This window comes from Aplysia californica, unplaced genomic scaffold (assembly GCF_000002075.1).
Source record: "Aplysia californica isolate F4 #8 unplaced genomic scaffold, AplCal3.0 scaffold00459, whole genome shotgun sequence".
NCBI classification, from domain to species: Eukaryota; Metazoa; Mollusca; class Gastropoda; order Aplysiida; family Aplysiidae; genus Aplysia; species Aplysia californica.
The window spans coordinates 548,609-567,376 of NW_004797729.1; the positions used below are offsets into that span (position 1 = coordinate 548,609).

The following is an 18,768-nucleotide window of genomic DNA, read 5'->3' on the forward strand; positions in this document are numbered from 1 at the left end:
TCTCTCTCTCTCACTCTCTAGATACAACAAAATTACATAGCAAGATCAGCAATGTCAATATTAAATTCCCAATGCTGGTCGACCCGCCGTTGCGTCCTCCTTTTTTATGTGAAGTTATCGTCCATTGCTCAAGGACTCACCACATTATTCTCTCGACAGAGAACTGTTGACATTCATTGTAAACCTGTGTTTACTGACTGTTCTACGTCTGGGCCTCAAGTTAAAGGTCGCACAACACTCTTCCTTGCACAGACATGTTTGCTTTCGTACCTTCAATTTTTATTGAGCGTGACTACTTCATTGGTGGCCCCGGTCTGAACCCCAAACATGGTTTGATTATGGGATTTTTAAGGCTTTCACCGATGCACTAAGCCCAAAAGTGAATAAAGAAACGATTGCAGTTTCTAAACCTGTGGTATCACTTGCATGGTTTTTTTAAACTACTTTGATAGTATCAGAATTATAAAAGTTGAAAGAGGCAAGGAAAAATACACAGGGTAGGTGTAATTGTTAAAAAAAATGAAGCAACTTGGATTGGGATTTCTTTACAATATCTTGAAAAATGTATTTTTAAAAAACTTAGAACAGTTGAATAGTTTGCCAACTAACCAACTATATTGTATAGGGTATTTCAAGCCCCCCCCCCCCTCCCCCATTTTCCCCTTTTAGAATAAAGTAATATAATTGTGCTTTGATCACACAATTATTGTGAAAGGGCAAGCAACAAAAAAATGAAATTTCATGCTACTAGTAACTACGTTTTCAATCTTCCGTCTAATAAGAAGCTTCTACATGACTGGCTATGAGGCAAGGAAGAAGAGCAGAATAAAAAATCTATTTCATAAGGAACAAGAAAGGGCTAATGATATTTTTGGGTTTTTACCAAGAGTAAAATCTTTATAATATATATTTAATGGTGTTTTGAAATACCAGAAATGGATAGTCCTATGTTTGATGACAGCAACCGTATTCAACCACCCGGGTACAACATGTCTGATGACAGTAACCGGACGCAACCTCCCGCCCTCCTTATCTCCTGAATAAAACTCTGAAATTGAAGACGGACCTTCTAACATGCGGGCTGTTTCAACCTATGGCCCCGGTTGTATGTGGTCAGTGGCGCAAAGTAATTGGCAAACAGTTACAAGCACTGCAAGCGGCACGGCTCCAAAAAGATAGTAACCTGAGAAGTGGAGAGAGTCTTGCTTGGGTGAGATATTTTTATCCGAGGACAAAATACAGTAGAAACTGTGTAAAATGGCAAGTCTTTGTCAAAGAGAAAAGTGGTCGTCTTAGATAGGTGACCGTCTCACACAATGTCATTATAACGTTTGAAAATACGCAAGGGAGGAAATGGGGAATGGCCCGTTTCAAGAGGTTATTGTCTTATACGCGTGGCTGGCAGAGCAAGTTCAACAGCAGATCACTCTTATGAAGGAGGAGGGGGTGGGGCTGTGTCGTTGAATTATGGTTTTTATGCTTTTTGTATATTGTATGCTATTAAAAGTCAGGTAGAAAAAGTACTTATCAGAAACAAACATTCGCACTGACGTTTAAGATGTAAAAGCTAGACTCTTCGTAAAAGTTCGACTCCCAACAAGGGAAGCTATTTCACCCGGTTTCCGTCTTATTACAAATCTTGGGATATCGCGCTGAAGCCTGAGCTGGCCTTAACTGACAAGGTCAAAGAACCCTGCCTCCTAAACTGATGGAGACACAAAACTAAGGTAAACAAAGATCGCCTTCTTCAATTAAAGCCCTTTGAATGTTTGGGGTTGGAGAGGAGTTGCGCAAATGAATGCAGCTCTTTTCAATATTTTGCAGTCTTCCTAACTTGTACTCATTTCAATCACTGCTTTCAGCTACAACGACATGTATTCTGCTCTATTGCGCACTACAGAAAAGCATACACACAGGTTCAGGGATTTTCCAAGTTATTTTCATCTTGTTTAGGGATATGTTTGTTTTACACTTCTGAGATACCAGCATAATATCACATCACAAAAAAAAAACTGGCTCATCCGAACACACTCTAAAAAACGAATCAAACTCTGTAAATTCCATATTGTACTTTAAGGCGTGCAATATTCCCCTGTCACGTAACATGCGAGCTGTCTTTTGTTAGAATGACTTTTTTTAAGGTTATTTTTTTCTCAATGCTCCACTAAGCAAAACTAAAAATGGTTTTGGAGAAATCTTGGGGCTTTTCAGTGTTTCAGTTTTGTGGTCTTAAATATCTCGATAGCCTTGGCCTAGACAGCTTTCATATAGCTTTTTAAAATGTTTGATTTTTGTGTAAATCGCGGTAAAAGCGTTGGTCTGAGGTGAAAATAGGCCCGGTACGTGAGTTTGTGGACATGTGGGCGGCGTGCTTAGAATTGATAAAAGAATAATTTGAAATATAATGCATCCCTGAAGAGTTACATGTAGATGTTCAGGTGGACATGACTAATAATATTAGGATTATTTTGGTCGGCAGTCCCAACATAACAGGAGTGAAGAAAAGATAAATGAATGGTAAACCACTTAAAATGCCAGAGAAGAGATGGACAGAGATTTGGCACGATGGGGGAGAGGGGGATTTTTGCAGTCCGTCATTGATTTTTGAAACATATAACATAAATCCCCTCTTGTCTGAGGAGCAGTGCTATTCCCCAGGTACGTAGAGTTCTTAAACAGCTTGGACACTGCACCGCCAATATAATACTCTAAAGCGCGTATTTCAAATAAAGTATAATACATTATATGATTTATACACCAAAATGAAATTATTTCAAACTCTTTTTTCTTTTGGTTTGATCAGTCATTTTTGAAGTGAGAGAAGGAAGTATAAAATATGATATACTCACGAATCTGAAAATTATACCAATCTTGTCCGCAAAAAGTGGTTCAATTCTGAGTGTTTTATAACATAACGCAAATACACAGCGTCAGAAATAAGTCCGGTACTTTGGTCCGGTATACTTTAGAGATTCCCGTTTGCTTTTGATCCATGCAGCTTTGAACCTATGCTGAACAGCGGACGCTCACATAAAAAGAAAAAGTGAAACAGGAAAACAATATCTTTTTATTATTTTTGTTTTAGGTTTTAGAACAATACATAGCGATCAAAATGTAGAAACAGATTCTCGAGCTCAGGACCATGAAAATCTGGCTACGTCAGGTTCTTAGGAATATTGCATACTCCCTTCATTAAGACTTTTAGATGTGAAGAGTATGTCACAACGGCACCAAAATTCTAGATAATATCTAGATCTATAATATAATAGATAATGAGCCCAGAGGGGTTAAATCAAAGGAACTACTGGTAAGCCCTACATATTTACACTCTCTATTTTGTTATGTTTGCAAGTTAATCTTGTTATGTTCTATCACAAAACGTTTATTATCGTTTTCTTTGTGGGGGGTTTTCTTCAACAAAAATATATCTATCAAGGGGAAGCTGACGTTCTGCTTCTTGTCTCAGGATGAGTCGTATTTCAACTATGTTTCTCTCTAAAATGGATGAGTATACTTTAAGCTAACTTTTTACAACTAACAATGTATTCCCTCCATCCCTCCATTTTGAGATGACAATAAAGAATCCCTCCCCTTTTCCACCTCCCGGAAACTAGAGGTAGTAGACATGTATTCTATAAAAGACTACACCAGTCTAGTGCTGAAACAAAAAAAAAACATTATCAAAAAACGTCTCTAGTAAAAGTAAGCATGTGGGTTCCCGGACCCTATCAACTCTATTAGATTATTTAAAGAACATGCAATGTTTTACAGTTTAGTATGCGCTCTATGCAACCCTCATTCTTTTCTCTAATCACGTAATCACGATCCTGGTAAATGTATGTTTTAACCTCCCTGCCCCAGCCCCCCCCTCCCCACACACATACACACATACACAAACATTCTTTTAAAAGAAGTTAAAGCGCACCCTTCGTGCATGAGCGCATGGCATCAAGGTGACAAAAGTCCCTCAAAAAGTGAAGACCTCAGATGTGCAAACTAGGTCAAGAGAACTCCGATTGGCAGGTTAAAATTTAGTTTTACCCTTCCTTGATTCTGGTTTAGAGTGTTGCGGCACTTGCAACACAATTAGGTCATTTAAGTACCAAATATTAGAGGTGTCATCGTATAATTTCGAGTTCGATATGATATTTTTGTGCCATAAAAGGTGTCAAACACATACAAGAAAAAATTACTCTGAATGGGGTGGTAGCATTTTTTCTGTTGCTCCTTTCTTTCCTCAACGGAAATAAAACTTGGGACGCCAAGACACGTTGTGCAAATAGAGCTTCACGGAGCATGTCGACCTCGTGTGAATTTGTTCGCAAGCATTCGTGCTATCCTCGTGACTCGTGACACTTGTTCCCTGATCGTACTGTGGCCTTGAAAATGAACGGGCCGAAAATCATAGAAGTCCGGCTTTTTAATGAATTTGGTCACATACGATTTTTTTTCTTTCATCCTTTTTCCCGTCGGAAAATTGTATTAACAATCCCCACTAATGTATATATTATATATATAGTTAAAATGTAACTCACAGGTGCCATGATTCTCCTTCTATCATTCAAATTACAGACTTTTTTCTTGGTTGTTTGTTTGGGTTTATTTGTTGTTGTGTTTTGTTTTTTGGTTTTTTTGGGGGGTTCGTCGTTTTTTAAATGCTAGAGCTTGCGAGGACAAGTAAAAACTTTTATTTCAAAACAAGCGCACCGAAGAGGGCTCTCGTGGCCTTGAGGTTAAGGTTTCGCCTCTAATTCAACTGGTCCCTGGTTCGAATCCGGATAGCCTCGGAAGATTTTCTTCTCTAAAATGTTCTCCTTTCACATCCTTTCCTGCTCTCTAACAATGTTCTGTGGTATGCTTTTGTTTTCACTTTCTGCTCCCACCCCCTCGCCTCTTTTGCCCGTTCCTCTGAGTTCCTGACTCTTTCTGCAGCCTTTCTGCTACTACTACTCCTTGGCTCCTCTTACTGTTATCTTTCAGCCATACCTCTGATCTTACGGAAAGAAAGATCTACACCTAACCTTCTCGGACAAGGGAGAAAAATTCTTGGGGGGGTCCAGTGTACAAGTTGCGCAGGTTAAAGATCTCTTGGTGGTCCAAAATCGATAAGAGTAGGCCTCGGCCGCCATCCTCGCAAAATTCAAAATTTCCTACCAACTGAAAATGTATAATGTGTCCTGTGCGCTCAGATGACCTTATGCAGTTGTGAGTGCCGTAAAACATTTACCCAAAAAAGGACACCGAAACACAAAATGATTGAGGATATCATGCGATCACGTCAAGCAAAGTTATTGACACGCTGACCGCACCCAGAAATATAGACAAGTAATGCAAATCTGGTACTGACGCTTTCTGTGCAATTGAGTTCCTGTTGGGTCAGCTTGACTTGCAATCTTCTAACCTGTTAGGCAAGGAAAGTTTCATAAGAACACAAGAAGTACAGGAAGGTCAGACTGCGAACACAAGAATAGTTTTATGGCAGGCTTAAGTCATCTAAACAAACCATACTCACGGATTACTGAATTACTGATCTTTTGTGCGTGACAAATTTGCGCTGAGCTTATTTTCAGTACACATGATCCGCAAGATTGTCTGCACAAGTGAAGGGTAAAATAATAATACGAAATGTCCAACATTTTCTAAAGCTTCGAAGATCCGAAATCAGAGAAGAAATGTTAGTAAACAGGACTCCATAACCTCTAGACAAAAGGCTTGTTCTAACAATGTGTTTGCCACGACAATCATACTATTACATTGTTTCATCGTTGCAAAAAGACACTACCTGGATTGTGAGCAGAGACCAATGTATGCATTCGTGATAAAATGCCGACCTGCTTTATCATAATAATATTATACAGTTCCATACATCGCTAATCGAGGGAGTCAAGGAAACTTTGAGAAATTATAAAATTTCAATTGAAAAAGATACGGAGTTGGCCTACCATAGAAAACAGCATTTTTCCCTCGACGCTCAACAGCAACGGAGAAAAACACAGTAAAATGTGAATGTAAGCTTAGTGTTTGTCATACAGGTTGAGAACAATTACTTGCTTAAGGATTATTTTTTGTGCCATAAAGTATTAGATTAATAGACATTTATATCGTAAACTGCGGTATTGACGAATGCAGATAAAAATTTTAAAAATCATGGTCAGTTACGTAAACGTTTTGTAATTAACAGTTGTCATTGTGATTGTCATTATTTGTACCGTTATCTTATTTTTAAAAATAATTTTCTTTGAGAGTTTATTTTTTCGAGCCTAGCGGCCCTTTTTCTGGACTCCAATTGTGGCCTAGTTAGTCGAATACGATGCTATAGCGTGTTATAAAACGTAATCGTTTTAATGTTTCATTCATTCTGTGGTGCAACGGTTAGGCTCTTCGCCGTCGCACACAAGAGACCCGAATTCGATTCCCAAGTATGAAGAATTTTGTTCAAGGCACTTGGTCTTTCTTCCTTTTAATTTCGTCCAGGACACGTTTTTTTAATCTCGGAATTATCTCATTATTTTAAATAAAATTGATGAAGTAACCATATTTTAGGTTAAGAAATGTTTTAAGCGCAAGGCTTTTGTTGGGATAGAGTTTTGTTTTGTAGGCAGCATGAGATGTCGTGAAAAAACCACTCTTATCATTCGTTGTGTTTTTGTCTTTTACTCTAGCAAAGTAAAAAAACATAATGAATTGATGACACCGTCAAAGTAAATATGAGTTTGGAAGGAGCAAGGCCGACAGAAAGAAACGACTGTAGAAAAGTAAAGAAGTTGGTCCTACTTGTGACGCCCAGCATCCACAAGCGATTAGCAGCCCCCCACCTTCCCTCCTCCTCGTGCCCCTCTTCCACCTCTTCCCTCCTCCTTCCGCTCTTCCTCAATACTCCATTTTCTCCCGCTATCGTAGGTTTGCCTGGTCATCGTTAAATACAGTATGGTATTCGAAAGACGGGGATAATCCATAGAATGAAATTTCTCATGCAGAAATCGAATTAATGTCATCAACATTCTTCGGCTGTGAGCCTGTATACCTTACAACGCGGTGAGCTTTGAGGGGTAGACTCCTTAACAGACGCCTTTGTATTATCGTGGCTCGCATGACTGCTTGACCGTGTCAGGATGAGAAATGTGCCACAGTTGTTGTGTCGTTACTTGGTCTAGCATGAGAGTGATTTGTTACACTAAGTGTCCACTGAGAAGGATACGGCCCGATCTTTTGCCGGGAGGAAGAAAATTGGTCCGGTCGTTTCCGTCGTGTGTGTCCACCAGTTCGGACAAGACACGTCTAGTCTGTTGGCCCACTGGCCGTTTTATTCCTCACACTGTGTCCCAAGGCTGTGTCCTCGGTACAGGGCTATAAATAGTCGAGATCAAGGAACCCTAGGGGGGAGTAAGTAATGAATGGGTTATTAAAGAAAAATTGGTAAAATTGTTAATACGCATTTAAATCAGGTGGTTTGCGTGTACATTTTGCTAATATTGAGGCCCTGATTACAAATAGGACATTATAATTTTAATCGTGTCGTGTCGTGTCTGTTGACACAGCCAAACAGACGTTTCACTGATTTATCAGGAAATAATCGGTGCCAGGGGCGAAGCGTCTGTATAATCAAATAATCACTGCTTCCCTGTCTAATTTTGAAACATTGTCGCTGTCAAATTCATCCTTAAACGTAAACCTCATAAATTAAATGTAAAAAGACGTTCGTAACCAACAACGAACAGTATGCCTAACATTCAAAACGGTTTCACGGCCACAGAAATAGCCTCCTCACCCCTCTCGGGCCACTCCATAAGCAGTCGCAAGCTTTGATTAAGTAAGCTTAAAGTGAGGCTGGAATAGAGTTGAAGGGAACATGTGCATGGCAGTCAAAGCTGTTTCATTGCCACATATACCCTGTTCACCCCTTTGGGGCCACAGTTAAAATCAATCACAAGCCCTGATTAAGTAAGCTAACTAACACTGGTCGAGTCTACCTCACAAATGTGAGGGGAACTAACTCTTAATAATCTCTTGACTGCTGCTTGTGCTTGTTTTTTTTACTCGACTTTATACCGTCCTATAATCAGATCGTGACCTCGATTATGATACCAGCTCCTGGCCGCGAAAGGCTAACAAAAACAGCCAAATGTGAAATTTAAAAAAATAATAATTGTCATGTTCTACCAAAGAGTTAGACTCACTGGTAGATCTATAACATATAGATCTAGTACTGAAATCTCTGCTTCTTTGCTTTGTGTTTATGTATTCACATCTAAAGTTAAGTTTAATTTTAGTGGGAACTGATATTTAATAAGATACTTTCCCGATTAATTTGGCGGTTGAACATACAATATGAATTCCGGATTTGTTTTCATTCACAACTCAGAGTCGCCGCCTCGAGTAAGATTCTTGTGTGATATCTACAGGCCATATCTGGTCCCATTTCACTTTGATTACCCTGTCAAACAAGTCAGCCTTCGCCCCTGATCGGTGCTCCATTTCAACTACCGACTTTCCGAGAGACAGACGGAGTCGGGTCAGTTGGTGTCCGTTGCAGTGGACACGGGCCCTTAGGATAATTGTATATTAGATGACAACAAAAGAAACCACTTGTAAACCATCCATAGAGCGACACGGTCATGGTTGGTTGGATGGTTGCATACCACCATGGTCTATGTTTTAAGCAATTTGGATAGTCATTTATGCCAGTAGGTTTTCTTGACTAGAGAAATCTGTTGTTCAATTCTAATATACCAAATCTATAGGTAAAATTAAAGTGTAATTCATATAGAAATGACTTGTTGTCAATTGAGGAGAAACCCGTAAGCGTATACAAAAATAGTTATAACAATAGAAAGCTTTATTTGCTCTTTTACCTACTTGTTCATCAATGGATTTAAAACATTTTCTTTAGAAAAAATGATAAAATTTACGTTTTTATCACTGAATGTTGGCAATTTGAGGAGAGAATTAATTGTGGGCATTTTTCATAGAAAAAAAATCTTTCACAAAATAGATTCATCCATCCGTTGACCTAACAGTTTAGAATGGATGATTGTTTTATCCCTTGAATGTAGACACATTATACACCTTTAACGTCGAGCATGGAGTATCTGCTTGGCACTACTATCTTCAAGGGCCAACTAGTGCAAGGTCGGACACAGCATCCCCGTTGAATGACGGAAAAAGTCATTAAAGTATTTCTTATTGGGGGTCGATAGCACGAATGTCACCGGTTCTGTGATGTAGCGGTTAGGCGCTTCGCTGTCGCACACAGGAGACTGGAGATCGATTCTCGAATTGGGAGTTCTTTTATTACAGCATCTCGGTCTTTCTGATGGGATTTGCATCACTCTGAGTCTGAGCCCGGGCTGGCCCTCTCATACAGAGTCGAAGTCCGCCTCCTAATATATCTGAATTGTGTCTTGGGGTGGGGGGGGGGGGTTGTAAAAGGTTTTACATTTTAAAAATACGTCATTTATGTGCTACGGTTGAAGCCTAACTTCTATATTCAGACATTGGTTGAGTTCCCTACGGACAATGTGGCAACGCTCAATTCCTACGAGGGGAGTTTTTTTTTTTTAATCGAGTATGATATTTGTCCATTTACTGGGACTCTGCATTCCTTTAACCGCAGGTTACCCTGATAAGCAGTGAATCGAAGCGACCTGCCTCTAAAACCAAAACTGTGTCGTTGGGTGTGCAACGCATCTACATTGACAAAAATAATTTAGTGTTATTTGAAAAAAGAGTCATACAGTATTTTCAGTCAAACAAATCAAGCGAAACCACGCAAGAAAAAATATTTAAATAAATGAAAAGAGTTATTTAATTTAGTACAAAATTATGTTTTTCAACTGGAGCGAAATGTCGACCAGACAAAAAAAAAATTATGCAAGCCTCGCAGGGAAAAAAAATCCCTGCGCAATCTTGAAAAAAGTCCGATGTTCCGTTCTATGAGGATGATCGTTTGTCAAACAACGAGAAATAAGAAACTGTAACAGAATAACTGACGACAGGAAACAGGCGTCAGAGAATAACAAAAAGTAGACCATAGTTATGGTATACCCCTGTTCAAATAAGGCCGTCGAACCCCTACAGATAAGAAAAAGGCAGTGTTTTATCGTTCTGAATTTTTTGTAAAGTCATATTAGGGCACATAAAAATCTTTATTAAAAAATTCAATTCAGCAACATTCCCCCTGTAGAGGAAAACACAAAACTCCTTTTATTGCCGTCTTTGGGATATCATGAGACGGGATCTCCGGCTTTGGCATGTGCCTTGGATAGGATAGGCGAAGTAGACAAAAAGCCTTGTCTTTTAAAATTTAGTTTCAGTAAGATTCTTAATGCAGTAGCAAATTATATAGGTGATAAAAGTCATGAAAGTGTAAGAAGTTATAGGTGTACGTACAAAGAACAGAAAGAGGAGAGATAGGGACGGTAAAGCCTTAAAATGAAAGAAGGCAGGAGAAAGCTTCACCCCAACACCCGCCAGCCACTAAAGAAAAGACTGAACATGTGTGTGTGTGTGTGTGTGTGTGTGTGTGTGTGTGCGTGCGCGCGTATGTGTGTGTTCTCCAACCTATTCACTTGTATGTCGGCTTCTGTGGATTTACAGATTTGAACAGAAACTTGAAGGCGCAAAATTTTCGTTGTCTGCAGACGGACATCCTTATGGGTAATAATAGACAGATTCTGTCAGAGCGTTTTTCGACACAAAAAGTGTTGTCTGTGGGTGTACACTCATAGCTCGAGGTGTCTCAACATAATGGGAAAAAGGCGAGTTTTTGTTGTTGTTTTTTAGGGGGGGGGGCTATTCTTGAGCTCTCGATACACATGCTGATAAAGTTACTTTTCAAAATCCCGCTCAACAAATAATAAATTATTGCTTACTATTGTCTTATAACACGTGAATATACACATGTGATACGAGAAAACGTAACCCCCCAAAACCCGGTGAATGAAACCAAAAAAAATAAATTTTTTAGCAAAGTGACCTTGTCCGAATCTTATGTTACGAAACGAGAACACATCCTTATCGACTAAGACACCACCAAAAAAAGCTGCCAGCAGATTCAGATGCACTCGAAAACTTCGGTCATATTACAAAACGTCCGCTTAGACTTAAGTCCGGCTAGAAAGGTGTGTTTGCTTGCCCTAGGTACACTGTTGGTTCTTGGAAATTAGCACAACCAGACCAGGAATCGGCAGAAAAGTAAATATTTACGAAGTAAACGCAGATAGCGACCTGGCAACTTACAAGCACCGTACTTGAATACTGTCTTTTAGTAGCTTTGCTTTGATTCAACGTATTCTGCGAAGCTATGCTACTTCTTTACTTGCGAGAGTTATAGAATCTTTATTCATCGTTAGCATAAAACGTAAAGAGTTATACATTATCTATCTATCTATCTATCTATCTATCTATCTATCTATCTATCTATATTATATATATATATATATATATATATATATATATATATATATATATATATATATATATATATATATATATATATATACACACAAAAGCACAGTATTTAAATAGTGTCTAGTAAGACCTTTGATCCAACATACGTGAAGAAGGAGGCAAGCTATCCAACTTATTAACATCGAGCGTTATAACGTATGTGTTAGTACTACACTAACGAGTTATAAATATATACAACATATATATATATATATATATATATATATATATTATATATATTGTATGTATATATAAAGAGAGAGAGAGAGAATGAGAGAGAGAGAGAGAGAGAGAGAGAGAGAGAGAGAGAGAGAGAGAGAGAGAGAGAGAGAGAGAGAGATAATGTCTTAGGCATATAACACGATATATTTATATCTACCGAAAGTATTAAACATAGATCATGAAACATGTTCATACGATAAAATGTTTTAATAAAAAGGACCCTGCTGAAATTTTTTATTATTATTATAATTAATCTGATATAGGTCGCTGGTTTATTCTATGGACAAATATCATTCAAGGGAAAGTTGAGGAGGGTCGCGGCTGCCCTCGTGAGGGGGGTGTGCAAAATATTTGCCAGAAAGATATTTACATGTTATTATTGTGTTAACCTACACATAATTATTTCACGCCTGCGCACGCGTACCCACACCTCCCCCCCCCCCCCTCCGAAACATATTTCCATAAGGTAAAACTTATTAGGTTTTACACTAACAAAAATAACGCTCGAATCGAACCCACCAAAGGACACTGCAAGTATGTGAGTACTTAGTACGGATGACGCGAGTTCGATGGCCAAAGAGGGAGCATTTTAATGAGTATCCCTATCTTTCTGATGAACGCTTTGTCTCTTTTAACTTGGGTTGTTTCTGACAGACTAAAACAAGGAAACCCACCTCCTAAATTATCTAAATTGTGTCGACGGGGACATTATGATAGGGTTTCTAAATTTTCCGCTTAATTTACTAAAGGTGGTTGGAGAGCATCAGTGGCAGATTCTACATCTTCTCTTGTTCACTCTCTGTTTTTTGCCTGTCTTTCTGTGTCCTTGCACTAGATGTGCTTTATTGAGCCGAAGTGCTTCTCTTTAAAAGATGAGATACATGGTATTGTCCAGATCCTGGTTCAAACAAACTTACAAACTGTGGGAGGTTGGCGGGTGCTCTGGTGTGGTTTGCTTCTTCTTTCCTATCTAACATCTATCGTCCTTATCTCCCCTCCTATTTTATGTTTGTTACTCTATTGTAACACCTCTAATCTTCTGGTGCTCATATTATGACCTTATACAGTTTCTAGCGCCGTAAAACCTCTACTAAAACAAACAACAAACTTACAAACTACTCGAGAAGTTAAAGGTAAAGGCCGAGTTTTATTTGAAGTCTCCCCTCGGAACCTATTTGACCTTTCACGCATTGCCAGATCACCACACTTTGAAAGCCTATTATAGGAGCAGCTAAGAGGTCTAGCGAGAAAGACATTTTAATTTATCTCTAAAACCGATATCTGAATTGAACCTTTACCTGTGGGTTGTTGGCAGATTCTCTGGTGCGGTGTGCTCCTTTTTTAATATCAAACATCTGTCGTTCTGATCTCTCCTCCTTCCTGTTTACGTTTGTTATTATCTTGTAACATGTCTTATCATCTGCACTAATATTATGTTATTGTGTTCCAGGTGACTACAAACTCTTACTAAAACTAAAGAACTTTTCTTGTGTTGATTAACACTAATGTGGCTTTTGAAACGTGCTTACCTTTTAGTTACGTGTTCTATAGGAGCAAAAGAGTGTACCCTAAAATTACTGTCATTTGCCTAACACTTTTTCCAGGATGTTCATAGTTTTCATTTCTCTATATTCTGTTTTCCAGTTCTAATTGGTTTCAGAGTCGTTTGGTTTTGGGGGGTTTTTTCCAACATCAAACACCTCTTATCGCACTGATGTGCTTCTCTTTGCTCAAACTTACTTGGTGGTTGGTGGGCGAACTGATGTGGTTTGCTAATTCTTTTCTTTCAAACACGTATCCTTTTTTGGTCTTTGTTTGTTGCTCTTTAGTAAAACAATTTGCATTTATATGACATACCTCTTTTTTGCGAATGCCATAAAACTTGTACCAACACTAAAACTCAAAGTTACACCCGACAAATCAAAACTCATTGCTATAATGGATTTTCAATTGAGCAACATACTTGAAGCTTAAATGTTCAGATGGGCATGATTTTCTGAGCTTTGATATCTGATTGGCCTTGTAAAACATCACATTTATGGAGTGTTCCATTGGTAGTAATGGTAGGTCCTGCATTACGACAAAGAGAACAGTTTTGCTGAATCTTCCGAAAATCTCCAAATTCACGTGCATGCTGGAAATTGTTAAAAAACCTAGAATCTAGCAATTAGCAAAAATTGCAGCCTCTGCCTTAACTCTTTATGTGTTTAGTGCCAAGTAATAATTTGACAAATTTGATAGGGTTAAAACGTTAGTTGTTCCTCAGTTTGCTTTCTTAATTAGCGTCATTCCTGACATATCAGCAGTGATCCCTCGCCTACTTGTTATGAGTGACACTTAATCTGCTACAGTGTGGTTCTCTTCACCGTTGATATTATCAATGCTTTTATTTCTTTTATTAAGAGAATCCTGTCTGATGATACCGTAGTAATTTTCATAAACTGTTTCGAAATTCGTCTGTCGAGAATTACTAGGTACACAGTACACAGCCAAACAGGCGCTCTGTTAGCTCAGTTGGCATCATGCAGTGTAGGTGGTTGGCAGTTGCTCTGGTGGATATATTGATACAAAAATAAATAGATAGATGGATGGAAGGGTGGATGGATGGATTAGTAGATAGACAGATAGATAGATAGATAAATAGATAGATAGATAGATAGATAGATAGATAGATAGATAGATAGATAGATAGATAGGTAGATAGATAGATAGATTGATTGATAGATAGATTTTAAAAATCAAAATCAATCTGTATGTAATAAGTCTAGTAGAACGTATAATTGTTAAAGGAAATTGCAACAAAACCTATTCAATACTATTGTGCCTTTAATTTGAAGGGAACATGACATTGTTATCTAAACCAGCGAAATGTTTAAGATGACAACCGGAAACGGTCGATGTTATCAAAAAATAAAGAAATCCCCTGCCTACTTCCTGAATGCCCCACTGAAAAATCCGCTTATCCTCGATACAACAGTTTCTTATCCCCGGCACAACAGTAATTTTGATAAAGACTGTTGCATGTGTCAGTGAGAGCGAGCAAGCGAGGCAAATGAACCAGATTTAAGATGATATCAATGACTCCATAACATGCCTAAAAATTGACGAGGGCCTAGTTCTACCATGTCGTGACACGATTGATAATAAAGTTCGGTAAACAGGCATTGCCCTCTTGACCATAACATCTGCTCAGCAGTTGTCCTGTGTTGGTGATTGTGGCTGCCCAGGCCACGGGACTTTAATCATATAAACCCCCTCCACGGAAAGCTTATGTGAACAGAGGCATGAGTTTGATCAGAAATCCTTTCCACCGACCCCCCCCCCCCCCTCCTAAACACACCCATCCCCAACTCCCCTTATGTCGGGATCTGATAGGAGACAGACATTAAGTTGAAAATGAGTTACCGTTTGTTTTGTTTTTTGCATAGTCCAGGTGAAAAGAAGTCTTGATACTTTTGTTTATATATGGTCCAGGTGAAAATGAGTTGTTATTTTCTGTTTCTAGGGTCATGGTGAAAATGAGCTACTATTTTCTGTTTCTATGGTCCAGAGATTTCGAAATTTATCATGCAAGTAGAAATAACAAGTTACCCTTTATTGTCTCCCAAAAGCAGATACCCGCACCCTATCCAACGCATCCCACTCCCTTCCTTTATGCGTGCGTGTTTGTGTTGGAAGCTGTAGACAAAGTTAAGGAGCAGTCTCCGTTATGATCCCTACAATCCCGATACAAAATAAATATTAACAATCGTGCTTGCACTGTCTTTTATTTACTTCCTGCTATTTCTCCAGTCTTCCTTTCTATCTTCATCACTACTTCCTTCTAGCTTCTTCACTCTCTCCTCATTCTGTCTTTTTTCTCTTACTTCTGGTTTTGTCTTTTACAATAAACACTGAGCCAAACCTCTGTCTTTGGATGAACATTATAATACTATTGATTAGTCCCAAAACGAAAACAAACAACAATTGACGTACTTCTTGTGATATTTTATGATAGAATCAAGATAGAGGTTGTTTTATCTTTACCGTTTGGGGTTGGCTGGTGCCTTAAAGGTGTGGTTTGCTCCTTCTTTCCTATCAAACATCTGTCACCCTCGTATCTCCTTCCTTTTTTACTTCGTACATTTCTCTGTCGTAACAGCTTAAAGCTTTGGCACTTAATTGACCTATCAAACACCTATCGTACTTAAATCTCTTACTTTTGTCCTTCGTAAATGTGCAACTCTATAGTAACATCTCTATAAACGCTATTAGCTTATTTAAGAGGCGGGCCTCCGAGTTTAACGTCCATCTCCGAAAGGACCGAGCCAACCATGAAATGTGTGCCTTTCCCAAGGACACAATGTTGGGCCGAGCTGAGGCTGGAAGCCACGAACTCCCAATCTCACGATTATGAGCCTGGTAGCCTAATCACGAGGCTACAGACGCCACGTAATCTTCGGCAATTATACAACCTAATTGTGTTGAAAGAACTGTAAAACTCTTACCAACTCTAAGACTCAAAAATCCACTTGTATTGTTTCTTAGTATGTTACTCTGTAGTAACCCCTCTAATCGTCGTCACTTGCACGGCCTATATGTGTTGTGAGTGCAGAAAAGTCATATTAACTCTAAGACTCAAAATTCCTCTTCAATTGTTTCTTTCAGCATCTCGACAAGACCCATTGTCATTGCCATTATCGTCGGCGCCATCATCATCGGTGTCGGGTTGGCCATTGGGCTTGGAGTTGGTCTCAGAGACAGCGATGATGACGTCATCGCACCGGTTGCGAACGGGGAGAAGTACAAGTCCTCGACTGGAACATTTCAATACGCTGCCGTGGTCGCGGACTCAGAAGTCTGCTCCGACATTGGGAAGTAAGTAATTGACTTTATTTAAAACCAAAAATTCTAATAGCGCCTTATGCTGGTGATATCAAAGAATGTTGTTTTATTCTTATGAGTAATTCTAAGGATTTTAAAGTTCTCTACTGTTTTGTGTGATTTTGTGTATGAGTGCGCGTACGTGAGTGATGTGTATGTGTGTGTGTGTGTGTGTGTGTGTGTGTGTGTGTGTGTGTGTGTGTGTGTATGTGCTGTTTGTGTGTGTGTGAGAGAGAGCGAGAGAGAGAGAGAGAGAGAGAGAGAAAGAGAGAGAGAGAGAGAGAGAGAGAGAGAGAGAGAGAGAGAGAGAGAGATCAAGGTCGGTCGACGATACATTGATTGATGTGTATAAGCAGCACATTAGCTAGGTCTTAAAAAGATTTCAAATCAGAGTGACCATTCCATGGTTTCTACAAGATAGGTATAAGATATATAAAATTAATAATATGCATAAACACGTTAAATGGGTACGTTGAAGTTCAATAAAAAAAAAACGACTCAAATTTGAGTTTGAAACAGAAATCTAGGTAAAGTACACATGCATAAACCAAAATATTTCACAACTGTCATTGATTTCATCTCCACTCTCCTTCATCTCCACACCCCAACCCAACCATTACATCATAACTCACCCTTAATCCAATCCCACCCCTCACCCTACCCCAACCTCAACCCACAACCACACCCATACCCACACCCACCCCCACACTTACGCCCACTTCCTACCGCATCCTGGTAACCTGGCCCAAAACCCCATTCTACCCCATCCTACCCCACCCCCACTTTCTCTTTCTCCAGTGACGTGTTGGCTCGACTGCGAGGTAACGCCATGGATGCCACTGTAGCCGCCCTGTTCTGTACTGGACTCCTCAGTGCTCACAGCTCGGGAATTGGAGGAGGTTCTTTCTACACTATATACCACAAGTAGGTCCGGGACATACACGCCCACCCCCCCCCCCAACCTCTACATAAACGTACACGAACCGCCTCTCTAATCACACGTCGTGCAAGTAATCACATTTCAACCTGCAGAGCTAACAGGCGGTCTGAAGTACATTGTATTATATTCATTTAACTCTTTGAAGACGCTCAGTCTAACCATTAGACAACGCTTGGAGACACCCTGTTTTTAGGCACTTCGAAAAAGAAACATTGTTTCGTTTTCAAACAGGTTTTCCCATTCTCCCTTCTTTGTAAGAAACTTGGAAAGCAGGTAACATCCTGTAAACTATGAAATATGCAATGAAAATTTCTTATTTGAGTATGATGGATCGAAATCTACCACAAATTTGCCTGCTGTCTGCTGATAGGACATGTTTGTCTTCTTCATTCTTAAAGAGTTAACGCCGTAGTTTTTTATTGTTGTTGTTTTTTTTTTCTAAGTATTATTTTCTAAACACTAAGTGGGAAAATCGCCTAAACTTGGAGCAGCGGCCTTTTAACATTGTGTTATCGACCACACCAGCATCAGGCAGGCTGTGGGAAAAGAACTGAATACAGTTTGCTGATTGTTCTGTTTCTTAAATGGCTTACATTGTGTGAAGCTTCAGTGGCGGTGGGTCGTTGTAAATGTGGGTGAAGCTAAGAAATGGGGGTAGATTGAGTTCAAAGGTGAGAATTCCTTGGTTCAGAGGACATTCTAGATAGAGTAAAAGTTTCATACACAAACTCACAAGCAAAAGCGCTTATATGACCTAATGCAGTTGCGAGAGCAGTAAAACACTTACCAAAAAATATTTAAAAAAATAAAAATTAAACACATAAATGCACACATACAACATATACAAGAATAACTGCTTTAGGCCGTGTGAATGCTGAAAGCAAAGCATTCCTAAAGCGAGGGCCAATGAGCGTGTTTTGGTTACTGGGTTTCAGGGAAAAGTGAGTCATGAACTTTCCCCCCATTGTCTGGGCTGGCAGAGAACGAGCCCTCTCTAACAAACAGTTTCCGCGGGCTCTCGTTTGGTTCTTTTACCTTTATTTCAAGAAGAGTTTCATTAAGAAAGGACCGATCGAATGGGCTCATCCTTTGCTGAGCCCCAAACACATTTGATTGGCTGTTTGGTTACTATAGTTGTAAGCGTTGACTACACTGATTGGATAAACGAGCAAGTGCGTGTGTTCACTGTATGCAACAAGAGGCGGAGGCAGATGATTCTAAATCTGTTCTAACTGTTTTAACTGATTTTTTCGTTGATTAGAAGAAACATTCATTTACGTGGGGAAGGGGTTGGG

General features: G+C 39.2%; 1 protein-coding gene across 1 annotated transcript in view; it reads left to right on the top strand.

The window, feature by feature from the left end:
* LOC101847060 (glutathione hydrolase 1 proenzyme) overlaps window positions 1-18,768 on the top strand; it is a 34,895-nt gene that overhangs the window by 6,703 nt on the left and 9,424 nt on the right. Inside the window, exons 3-4 of the mRNA XM_005105225.3 lie at window positions 16,318-16,527; window positions 17,332-17,457. Of these exons, the coding sequence (XP_005105282.1) occupies window positions 16,318-16,527; window positions 17,332-17,457 (336 nt within the window). The remainder of the gene's footprint in view (window positions 1-16,317; window positions 16,528-17,331; window positions 17,458-18,768) is intronic.